Here is a 12,069-nt window from a genome sequence, read left to right on the forward strand (position 1 = left end):
AAGTGCTCAAAATACACGAGCTTTTGTGTGGGGAGGGGGGTGTCGGGTTCGGCGTCGAGGAGGGCGATTGATTTACTCCGCTGGACTGGGCAACAGCTGCTGCCCTCTCAGGATTTCTGCTGCCCACTGACATGACATCTGAATTATTTACAACCCCATTTATCCAGATTTTATTAACCGATCCCCAATGAAACTAGAAGGACCGAATACAGAGATTCACACAGGGATCGGGATGTTCCGTGTCAGGATTCAACCTCTAAATGATAAATGGTTGAATAATCTTCTCTTTTGCCTGCAGGGAAGTGAAGGCAGGTGCACTGAAGGGTCAGGGGTCAGAGGTCACATGTCACATGATGGTGGTGTAGGGGTACCAGCTCAAAGGAGGGCAGAGTGACAGGTAGTGTAGAGAATAATCTTTATTTGCAACACCCCCCCCCCCAAAACAAGACAAAAAAAACAACTGAACCCAAGTCTGAGGTCTGATCTGAACGTCACACGTGGACAGACCAGAGACGCACGTGAGCAGAACTGTTCCTTTCCACCCGTTTTTCATCTCTCTTCATTCGAAAAAACTGGTTCTTCTCGGCCCACCACTCGTGTCAGTTCAGTGTGGGAAGCAGGATCTCGGCGGTGTGGATGGTAAACGCCAGCTGTGCTCGCTCGCTCCCCCCCCCTCTGTCTCCCCCTCTCTCTCCCCCCCCTCTGTCCCTCTCCCCCTACCGCCCTCTCTCTCACCCAGTCTCTCTCTCCCCTCTCTCTCTCCCTCTCCCCTCTCTGTCTCCCCCTCTCTCTCTCTCTCTCTCTCTCTCCCTCTCTCCCTGGGCTGTAAGCAGGCTGGGTGGGTGTGGAGACAAGGCGAGGTGAGGTGGGACCCCCAGGACCCCCAGGACCCCCACTCAGGGCCTGTCAGGACTGGCAGAGTGCAGGCGGCTGGTCCTCGTCAGAGTCGAATTCCACATCCTCGTCCTTCACCCAGTTGCCAGCCCTATCCTGTATCCACCCCGAGCTGAGACACCGGAGAAAAGAGGTGGCGAGAGAGAGATAAGGAGGGAGGGGTGAGCACAGAGTGCAGCACTGACACCTAGTGGGGAAATATAGGCACTACAATTGCCTGGGGGGCTGAAGGAGCTCCCAATTATTTAATTAATGCCATTATTTACTCAGGTAGGCTTATCTAAAGCTTTCATATTTCATTTTTATAGCTGATACCTTACAGTGTGTTGAGACTCAAAACACTGAACCCATAGAACATTCCGGAGTCTGGAGAGAAGGGTTCTATTAATCCAGTTAATTGATTAATTAGACCAATTAATGAGCTGAAATCTGGGCTGGAACGAAACCATGACGAACTGTGGCCCCCCAGGACTGGAGTCTGACACCCCTGTGAACAATGTTTTATATACCCCCCTCCGCATTCTGAAATGGGGGTGGGGGGATACTTGGTCTGAGCAGGAATACAAAATCTCAGACAATATCGACAATCATGACATATTCTGGAACCAGACAGTCTACTGATCAAAACAAGACCATCCACGTGTTGGTAGAAGCAACACACACCTGTAGAGAGCTCAACATGTCAAGATGGAAAACTCTGTTTACAGTGTACTGATACACAACGGTTTTACATCATTGGATCTGAACTTCTGTGTGTTTGATAAATAATATATATTGTTCTGAACAAAACAAGCCTATTTGCAAAGAAATCCGGTCGAAACTGAGTGATCTGTGACTGTCTGAATGAGACCCTCCCCCCCCCCCCAGAGCAGACTGCCCGTTTACCCCCCGGGCTCTGAATGACGGCGGAACACGGACACTGTGAATCGGATTTGGTTACATTTCAATACAAACTGGAAAAATGGGGGCGTCCTAAAACTTTGACCGCTAGTGTAGGTCCGAGGCGGAAGGATACCTCTTCAGCTTGAGGTAGTGCTCCATCTCTCTGTGCCTCTGTGCTGCTCCGGGCTCTGGCTCGGAAGGCTCTGTAGGCTGGGACTTCTTTTTCTCCTGTTTCCTGGCTGGGAACTGCGCTCTAGTACATTCTAGGAGGAAGGACACTTGAAAATAAACTCTGTACAATCGTATTTGATTAGGTAACAACTAGGTAAGGTTACATATTACACTCTAAAGATGGCTCTATTTACCACACACTGTACAATGGTGAACGACACATAGGTGAGAATCCGCACCTAAAGCTGCTGTGCTGTTGTGTCCAGGAAGTGATGTCACAGCCGATGCGCCCACACTGGCAGTCCTCTCCGCCCAAGCCGGGGGGTTTGGGTTCCCAGGAGCGCCCTTGCCGTCCGTCGGTAGACCATTCGTGTCTGTGTCCTCCCTGCTTCTGCAGAAAGACGCGTCCTTTCCTTCAGTTTTAGTCCATGAAGGTTGGAGACCAGCAGGACAAAACCCATCGATAAAACAGACCGGTTTGCCGACTACGTAGACCTGCCTCGGCTTTACGTCAGACGGGGGCGTTACCTGCTCTTCCTGTGGCAGCTGTTGTAGGGGGTGGACTTCAGCAGGGCATGATGGGTAATCTTGCGAGTCTGGGCTAGCAAGGGAGCCGGTCCGGCCACCTCCTAGAGTGAGACCGACATACAGAGGAGAATAAGATGAGTGAGGCGGGGTCTAGGTAATCATAGTCTATTGTCCTAGGCACTGGTGCCCAACCTGGGAGCACCTATCCAGTAAGTACGGTCAATCGCTAATTTCAACAGACTGGGCCCAGGTGCAAGTAATTGATCAATTAAGCAATTAACTTGTTCAATTAAGGGAATTCTGGTGTGGGCTGAAAAGGGTCGTTCATTTCCTGTACTTATGGAGATGGCTTCTCTATTCATTCATTCTTATCGGACGACGGAAACAGCTCATCTTCATACAAACCTGCCACCTCATGGTCACAAGATCATTTATTTTCGGAAACTTGGGAAAACAAAATCAGTTGTCTTGACCAACTCATGAACTATCACAGAATGATTGTTTTGATCTTGAAATAAGTGTGTTTTTGACGCCAACCCCCCACGAATCGTGTTATAACGTGCCACCCCAGAGTACAGCTGCATCCCAGGGAATACGCACGAATCGACTGAATTTGAACCATCGCAAGTGTTCGCCACGGCTTCAAGGGCCTCTAAATCCTCCTCTCGCTCCTGGGATTGAAATCACGGGGCTCCCTTGTGCAAGACAGAGGAAACGGGCACCCGTATCAATCCGGTCATCTAAAATTCACAACCGTCCAGCTATGAAACAAGTCTCCTCACCTCCCTGCCCTCCTCCTCCGCTCGTACATAGTCACGGTGACGGCGTTTCTCAATGTCATTTTTCAGGTCCCTCTTCTTACTGTAATACCACTTCATCCCTGTGGAAGAGAGAGAGAGAGAGAGAGAGAGAGAGAGAGAGAGAGAGAATGAATTAATGAATGAATAAATAAATGCTCCATCAGGTTCTAAGGCCACTGACTTCTTCATAACATAAGATGAGATGTTTAAACAGCTGTCAACACGGGGGAAGTCCGGAATGAAATGAGACCCAACACATGGACTTACCCTCCAGGTGTCTCTTTCCGGACCGGTGGACTGTCAGCATGTCCACTGTGTCAAAGACAGGCCGGTAGGAGCAGACGAGGCAGGTATACCTGTAGAAGCAGGGGAGCAGGAGTGAGGCGGAGAGGTCCACATAACCTGGAGAACACTAACTCTTGCCCTTGTCCTTGTCCTCATAGGAGGCCTATCTCATTAAATACGTTATCTCGTTAATGCATGCGAATTGGCTCGAAATAAGGATACAGGCATGACATTTACTAAGGCAGGGGTGTCAGACTCCAGTCCTGGGGGGCCGCAGTGTCTGCTGGGTTTTGTTCCAACAGGAGCTCCCAATTAATTAATGTCATTATTTATTCAGGTAGGCTTATCTAGAACTTTCATATTATTTTATATAGCCGATACCTTACAGTGTGTTGAGACTCAAAACAATGACCGCACAGAACATTCCAGAGTCTGGAGAGAAGCGTTCCATTCCTCCAGTTAATTGATTAATTAGACCAATTAAGGAGCCGAGAGCCGGGCCGGAACAAAACCCAGCAGACACTGCGGCCCCACCAGCACCGGAGTCTGACACCGTTGGTTTACTGAGTATCCAAAGCCAAAACGTTCCTCTTCACCTCCCGTTTTTCAGCAACGCAGCCTCGTCCTCCGGGATAAAGTTGGACAGCAGATCGGCGACGCGTCGTTTCTGCCAAACAATAACAAGCGCATCTGAACCCTGTTTATGCACTCAGATCATTACATTATAATAAAATACACTGGATCTGGTACCGCCATGTGACGTAAACTGCGTGTACACAGACCCAGAGCAGCGCTACTCTTAGGCTACTCAGTGTTATTGTAGGTTTGCTAATCGAGGTCTGAAACCACATGCAAGTACTGTGTGTGAATATAGTTTTGATCTCCCCCCCCCCCCTGCACTGTACATTCATTTTTCAAACTGCCGTCCACACAGCGTACCTTGAGGACGTTCAGCTGACTGGTGTCATCTCCTTCTCTTTTAAAAGACATTGCTGTGAAAGTGTTTAGAAATCTACTCCGCTACTGCCATTCTTGTGTTGTTTTTTCACTTCCGCAACTTGGGATGTGTAGTTTACAAGCGTTGGCCGCGCTGTGCATTGTGGGATCTGTCGTATTTAATCACAAAACTCGTTTTTCAGATGTTAATCGGTTAAAAGCACGATTTATGACTGTATAATGCATGTTAATTTGGGTATACTATTTAAATTGTGATTAAAAAATATATAAAATATCTAATTTATCACGCTATGTTACGGAATCCAATACACGACTACATCTCCCATAATTCCCCGCAGTCTCGTCTAACCCTACATGCGTGCGCCGGTGTATGTCGTCACAGCGCGGAAGTTGTAGTCTTTTCAGGTTGCTCTCTCCAGCTTTTTCGACGGAACGCGGCCGTAAACCAAACTACAAATCCCAGGGTGCACCTGCTCAGGGGCGCTTTCTGTGCAGCGCATAGCCATGTTTTGAGAAACTATTTGGATTGCTTTCGTTTATGGAATTGCATTAAAAAAAATAGACCGAAACAATAAATAAAAATGCCGTCGTCGGATATGGCTTTCAACAATAAAGTCGTGTTGAAGGAGTCAAGGTGAAATAACTGCGGGCGTCGTGGACATCTTTGAAAGCATCTGCAGGTAATCGGAAAACTGGCAACAATTGTCTTTACATCGCTGGGGACGTTTTACTTTCAGCCTCACCCCACCCTCGGGAAAACATGGTAATTGTGAACAACTTGGGACTGTGGGATAAAATATCGAAATCAACCCATCGCAGACCCTCGACACCCAGCTGTGCGACGACCGGGGGACAGACATGCTTTTGCCAACAATAAGTGCTACTTTTCCCAGGTCAATCGGCACAATGTAAAGCGACCCCTGTACCCTAAAGCTGGAGTACGGGTGCCTGGAGGAGTTTTTTTATTTACATTGTTTTAGTGCGGTTTTCCCTCACGACAGCCCGCATGTCACGCAGCTCTAATATTGCACATAATTAAGGCGACCAGTACTGTGCTGTCTTGCGGATAGAGAAGAGCATATAAGCAGGGATAAAAGGGAGTCGTCTGAAGCCATGGCTTCTCCCTCTCCGGCCGGGGGCGGGGGTCTCCTCTCCGGGACCCGGACCCGCTCCTACGGCAGCCTGACCCGGTCAACCCGGTCCCCGGTGCGAGAGAGGCGGGTGGAGCACCAGGTCCAGCCCGGCGAGACGCTCCAGGGAATAGCGCTGAAGTACGGGGTGACGGTGAGACACTTGTTTCTGTAATTGATGTGAAATGAATTATAATATCATCATCATCATCATCATCAGTAGTAGTAGTAGCTTTTCTCCAATAACACATTATTTTGAATTCTTAGCAGACGTCCTTATCCAGGACGACTTCCTATATATCACATTATTTGTACATCCAATGACCCATTTATACAGCTGTGTTTGTACTGGTGCATTCTGGGTACAGTGCCTTGCTCCAGAGTCCAGTTTTTAGGTAATACATGTTTTACACACACACTTATAATTTCTCATGCATGCCACTCCTAACCTTATGTCTACTACTGCTACTAACCTACAAACTGTAGTTGATAGTAACCTGCATACTACCATACAAAATAATACATATTGTGCAAAAAGCACTGTCGTGTGCAGGCCAAGTATCTTCAAACTGTGAAATGTAATGAGTTAATGATTTTCTAGGGATCTGTGTCAGTTGTGTGGACTGGAGGGCCTGCGGGGTGTGTGTGTGTGTGTGTGTCTGTGTGTGGGATGGGGGGGCAAATCGGTTACGGATCTGATTGATTGATTGATTGGGGGAAGTATGGTGGCTTGTGAGAGTCATAAACTGGTCCAGCTCGGGAAATGGGGGAGAACGGTCACTGGGGAGAGGGTGCCCCAGTCCTGATTCCCTCTGCAGGGAGACCTGGAGTGAGTCCAAGTGTAGTGCCGTGCTGTTCTGAAGAAATAACCCCCCACCCCCCTCTTTTTGTTTGTTGCTTTATGTGAGGCGCTGAATCCTGTGGCGGAAGCCTGACAGGCCACAAAATTGACATTACAGTTGCTGACCAGGTCTTTTGGAGACATCCTGTCCTATCATGTGGAAAATATTGATATTTAAATTGTAATAAACTTCATATCAAAAATCCCTCCCCATCCCTGTGCAAGAGGGTTGTAAACAAGGTTTCAGAGAAGATTATGAGAGTTGGAACAGAAGCAAATCATTACTGACATTAACACCAATGCAAACACTTCCGTTAAGTATTTTCAAGGGCTGTATAGCATAGACTATGTCCTGCTATTATTGAGCGGTAGTTTATCCAAACAAAAACATTTAGACTGTGTGACCCTTAACAATACAAACGGAAGGCGGGTGCCACACAGATGCCAAGGACTCGTTAACGTATCGACCATAATTTGCAGAAAAATCTAAATCGGTGTTTAAGAGATGATTGGTTAAGGATACGTCTCAGCATTGCAGACAACAAAATCGCAGGATCTACTAGCCGCCGGTTAAGATTTGCGAGACTTGCCCACCACGGACACAATGTACCGGCATTTGATGGGTTGAGGGGGTGTTAATTTTATGCCCTATTGTGGTTATTTTAGCACCACAAACTGTCCTAAAGTCACAGTAGAGTATCACAGTACTCGGCACATTGAGCTGAATGAGACGGATTGTAAATCATCAGCAACCACACGCCAACCCTTATGAAATCTATGGGCCATGTATGTGGAATTATAAATGAAGACGACGTTTTCAGTGTAGAGTATGATAGATTCATTAGTGCCTCGGCCAAGAGTTGCGGCAGCGTGCCAGTCCACTCGGGCTGGCGATCGCCAATCACTCTGAATGAGCGTCGAGAGCTGAATGAGGTGCTCCGTCTGGCCCACGGGTTTTCTGTCTCGGCTAACTGAAGTTCTGGCAGGCCTGTAGTGACAGAGCCAGGGCCAGGGAAATAGTTTTCTCCGAGATGTGCTTCTGCGGACTGGGCCCCTGCCAAGAAAAGTGAAAAAACTACTTTAATTGATAGGACAGTCTGGGAAAGGTCTATATTTTCAAGCTCATTCGTGTGTGTGTGTGTGTGTTTTGTAATGGAAATATCGACGAGGTGTCTGAGCAGGACTGCGATGTCCCAGAATGCAAATGAAATCTCCGCAACAGATCAATTGGCGCTTCCCGAGATGAGCGATCAAGCTTTCGAACTTTCCGCCTCGCTCGCACAGGCGTACTTTTCCTGAATAGATCCCCAGATTGTTATTTTATTATTCATTATTTATTCTATCTTTTTTTATCTATATCTATGTTTTTTTCAGATGGAGCAAATCAAAAGAGCCAATAGACTGTATACCAATGACTCAATTTTCCTGAAGAAGTGTCTGTTCATACCTATGCTGGTCGACCCCGAGGGTCCCCACGATAAGCCTGACGGGGAGGGGGAGGGGACCGGCCAATCGCAGGCTGGGGAGCGGGGAGAGGACCGAAGGGAGAACGCGGCGTCAGCCAATGGGAGGACGGGAGGGCGGGACGGGGCAGCCGAAGAGACCTCGGAGCTCTCGGCCATGGACTTCCTGAAGAAGATCGACGGCATGATCAGCCAGTCCAAACAGGCGGCCGCGAAGAAGATCCGAGAAGGAGGGAAGGGGTAGGTGACTCCCATCGCAGACCCGAGTCTGTGCAGAAGGCTTTGTGACGCAAAAGTCCCTCCGGAAGAGACTGGAGCCAAACAAAGATAAGCATTTCCTTTTGTATTCTTTTCCCCTCCTCTTCACAGATTAGAAGACTTCGAGCCAAAGAGCGGCAGTGCGGCCTCGTCCCAGCACCGCGCGGGGATCCGGAGCTCCGGCTCTTCTCCCAGGATGCATCAGCACCGCGCCACGCTGGGGCCGGTCCCCCTGACCGTGACCAAACGCACCCGCGGCCTGAGAGAGAGGGAGGACGAGATTTTCGAGCTGTGACCCGAGCCGAGACGCGGACTGGTCCCTGCGATCGTGAACCCAGAGAGAGATGCCATCGTTCGTCAGGAACCCCCCCCTGAATGATGTGGCGTGATTTGGACCCCCCCTCCACAGAAGTGCTCTCAGGGAGGGAGCAGCTTTTAAAACGCTGGAGAAATGTGGCCGCCTGTCTTTTTGGCGTGCCTGGGGCAATGGAATGTGACCTTGTGACCCTGTGACCTTTGACCTAGGTGCAACAGTGAGTTACTTTAGAATGCCTGTGTTCACATATTTTTCAGCTTCAATCAACAATAATGATATAAAATGAATATTTTAGTATTGTTGAATGGCTGAATGTTTCCAGGTCTAGGCCTATTAATCCCTCTGAATCTCGATGGCCTCCGAAACCACAGGCAGATTTGCCCCCCTCGATTTATGCATTTATTTATTTTGAGTGGTAAAACATGATTTAATCCATTCAGGCTTCCTGACAAGAAAACAAAAGTTTTTTCAAATTCGATTGACAGGTGTATGTGAATCCTTTATGATTTTTATTTTGCGTATCATTTAAAAAAAGTAATGTCGGGGCCTCTATGCACTGAATAAAGCTAGAGATTTTTAGTTTTTAGGTATTTTATTTTGCATTGCGGTGCGCTGCTCTGCGTGTGTACAAACGGTGTGCATAGCATTTTATTTGAACCACATAGATAGATGGTGACGGGTGTTGCTGTTGCGCAGTTATGTAATGCTCAGCCAGTCAAGAGCATGACAAGAATGACAGGAATGGGAAAATGGACTGAATGGGACATTCATTCTGAATTGTATGTATCCTGGTATTGCCTTGATTGTGATGTCTGTATATATAGTAGTTCTCAACCCTGGTTCTGGAGAAGCCACTACCCTGCTGGTTTAGCTCTCAATTACTTAATTGAACCTTAATTGAACTAATTATCAAAATCGGAGCCTTTTGATTATTTTTAACCGTAGAGGTTTTTAAATGAAGTATAAAATTGCATAAGGAAATTATAATCTTATTAAGGAACCAATGTTCTATCAGTTACACAATTTAAAGTCAAATGTAATCAAATTAGTTCAATTAAGGGTTTAATTAAGTAATTGAGAGCTCGGTTAAAACAAAATCCAGCAGGGTAGGTGATTTTCCAGGACTAGGGATGGGATCCCCTGTCTTAACGGTTATTAAAGACTCTGAGAGCTCATGTCGCCAAACCCAAGTGCCAGTCCCAGGGCAGTCTCCATGAACTGCACACTTTGTCTCTGTGGGGACGAGGGTCAGACCCCTTTTTAATTAAATTTTTTACCTGTTTTCCGTGTGATGCCCTTGGGGAAATGGGGCCATAGATTTCTCCCTTTCGCTGTATGTAATTTAGTTCTCTTACACCTTCAAACTCAGTCCCATATCGACCTGTCCAATGGCCTGATTGGTTGACTTTGTTTTCCTCTATGAGTCATTTTTGTGCGTCTGAACATCTGTTTTTATTTTTCATGAAACCAGGAGAATAACCTCCTCTCCTGCTACACGACCTGAGCTCTTATCAGCCTTGCACTGGCAGACAGGATGCTCTCACTGGTGGTTTATATTCAGCAAGGAAGCAGTGAAGATTGTAAAAGCACCGACGACGCACAGGTTGAAGGAGAAATTCGTCTGTGTTCGCCGCTCTCTGCCTGGAGTTGGGGTGCCACTGACGTATTTAAAATGTCCCATAGATTTGAATTTGGGCAAATGAAAAACTCAACTTTCAGCCATTTTTATGTATTGAAAACATATGTTTGTGCCCTATGGGTTAGTGTAAAATGCATCGTATTCATGCTCAAAATTGACCAGAGTGTGGTTATATACAGACAGGTGACAAATTAATGGGATTTTGACCTCGATTTTGGATCAAGATGGTAAGAGGGATCTAAGGATCTAAGTGACTTTGAAACAGGGGTCATTATTGGGGCTCCATAGGCACTAGTCTACAGAGATGTGGGAAAAAGTGATCTGGTCACATGAGTCATCCTTCACCATATTCTCGACAAGTGGGCGAGTGCATGTGTGACGACACCAAGAGAACAGGACAGGCCTGACTGCTGGACCCCTACAGTGAGGTGGTCTGGAGGCTCCGTTATACTGTGGGGGCCATTTTCCTGGCATGGTTTGGGTTCACTTGTCCCCTTAGAGGGAAGTGTCATGATTTGCAGTGACCAGGTTATTCTGAGTGATCACCTTTATCCTATGGTGACACATTTCTCTCCTGATGGGAGTGGTCTCTTCCAGGATAACAATGCCCCATCCACAGGGCACGAGGGCTCACTGAATGGTCTAATGAAGATGACAATGATGTGAATCATATACTGTGGCCTTCACAGTCACCAGATCTCAACCCAATTGAACACCTATGGGAGATTCTGGACCGACATGTTATACAGCGCTCTCCACCATCATCATCAAAACACCAAATGAGGGAATATCTTTTGGCAGAATGGTGTTCATCCCTCCAGTAGAGTCCAGAGACTCGTAGAATCTGTGCCAAGAGCATTGAAGCTGTTCTGGCGGCTCGTGGTGCCCAACACCTCACTGAGACACTTTATGTTGGTTTTTCCTTTAATTTGTCACCCATCTGTGTGTGTGTATATATATATGTATATGATGTGTATATATATTATGTGTGTGTGTGTGTGTGTGTGTGTGTGTATATATATATATATATATATATATATATATATATATACACGCACACACAGTTTCCTTTTAAGGAAGACTTTTCAACTTCCTACTAAATATATTCCTACAAGAAAGGCAAGCAGTTGCTATCGAGGAAGGGGAAAAAAAGATGAATGCCTATTTTGTGCTCAATTCTCTGAGTCATTTGTTGGTGTATAACTAAGGCTGTTTTTCTGATGACTAATGCAATGGATCAGGATCTAGAATCAGACACCAGGGTCAAACTTTGACCAAAATGATGATGTCATGCTCATTGCAAACCTGCCATCAAGTGAAAGTGACTTGTGGGTTTGTGCACATATGAATAATTTCAATCCAAGAAATGTGACATATGGTTATGAAAAAACTAAACTGGAGTCTGTTGCCAAGTGGCCTCTAAGGCATCGTTGAAACTTTGCCAGACATCTATTGGCCGCCTTCCTTCAGTTGCCAATTGAATTTTGTTTTTGTTTTTTGTCCTGTCCTGTGGGACAACCCCCAGACTGGAGCACAATTGCTGGCCCCCTTAGAGCCCATGAATGGAAACAACACTGTCCAGTTATTGGGGAGGAGTAACAGCCGCATTGGGAATGTTCCTGTTTGGGGTGGGGTGAGGCTGCCAATAAAAACGATCTCTTTACAACCTGAAGTGACAGATTTGTTTCATAACCTTGATCCCGAAGTGCTGAAGCCACTTGTGTTTTTCTTGTCAATACTAATTAACACTTAATACAATTAACTAATTGGCCATAATTACTTCTGGGTGTTTAGCATTTGTTGATTGAGTGATACCTACCAAAGCCTGCTGGATTGTGCATCTCCAGGGACAGGGTGTAAGACATATTTTGGTGAAAAGTTATTTTCAGGCAGTAAATGTAAAGG

At 46.6% G+C, this 12,069-nt stretch overlaps 2 protein-coding genes across 2 annotated transcripts; one reads left to right on the forward strand and one right to left on the reverse strand.

Moving 5' to 3' along the window:
• Positions 1–745: 745 nt before the first annotated feature.
• On the reverse strand, positions 746–4,639 carry scnm1 (sodium channel modifier 1). The gene is made up of 8 exons (XM_066721383.1): positions 4,500–4,639; positions 4,157–4,227; positions 3,543–3,631; positions 3,258–3,355; positions 2,476–2,576; positions 2,187–2,338; positions 1,910–2,039; positions 746–1,006 (listed from the first exon to the last, which is right to left on the reverse strand). Exons 1-8 carry the CDS (start codon positions 4,548–4,550, stop codon positions 907–909), a joined length of 792 nt encoding a protein of 263 aa, XP_066577480.1. The 5' UTR covers positions 4,551–4,639; the 3' UTR covers positions 746–906.
• A 353-nt stretch (positions 4,640–4,992) lies between these two features.
• Positions 4,993–11,830, forward strand: lysmd1 (LysM, putative peptidoglycan-binding, domain containing 1). Its single transcript, XM_066721384.1, has 3 exons — positions 4,993–5,801; positions 7,863–8,191; positions 8,321–11,830. The coding sequence occupies exons 1-3, from the start codon at positions 5,631–5,633 to the stop codon at positions 8,502–8,504; spliced, it is 684 nt and encodes a 227-aa protein (XP_066577481.1). The 5' UTR covers positions 4,993–5,630; the 3' UTR covers positions 8,505–11,830.
• Positions 11,831–12,069: the final 239 nt, after the last annotated feature.

Source organism: Amia ocellicauda, chromosome 14 (assembly GCF_036373705.1).
Source record: "Amia ocellicauda isolate fAmiCal2 chromosome 14, fAmiCal2.hap1, whole genome shotgun sequence".
NCBI lineage: Eukaryota > Metazoa > Chordata > Actinopteri > Amiiformes > Amiidae > Amia > Amia ocellicauda.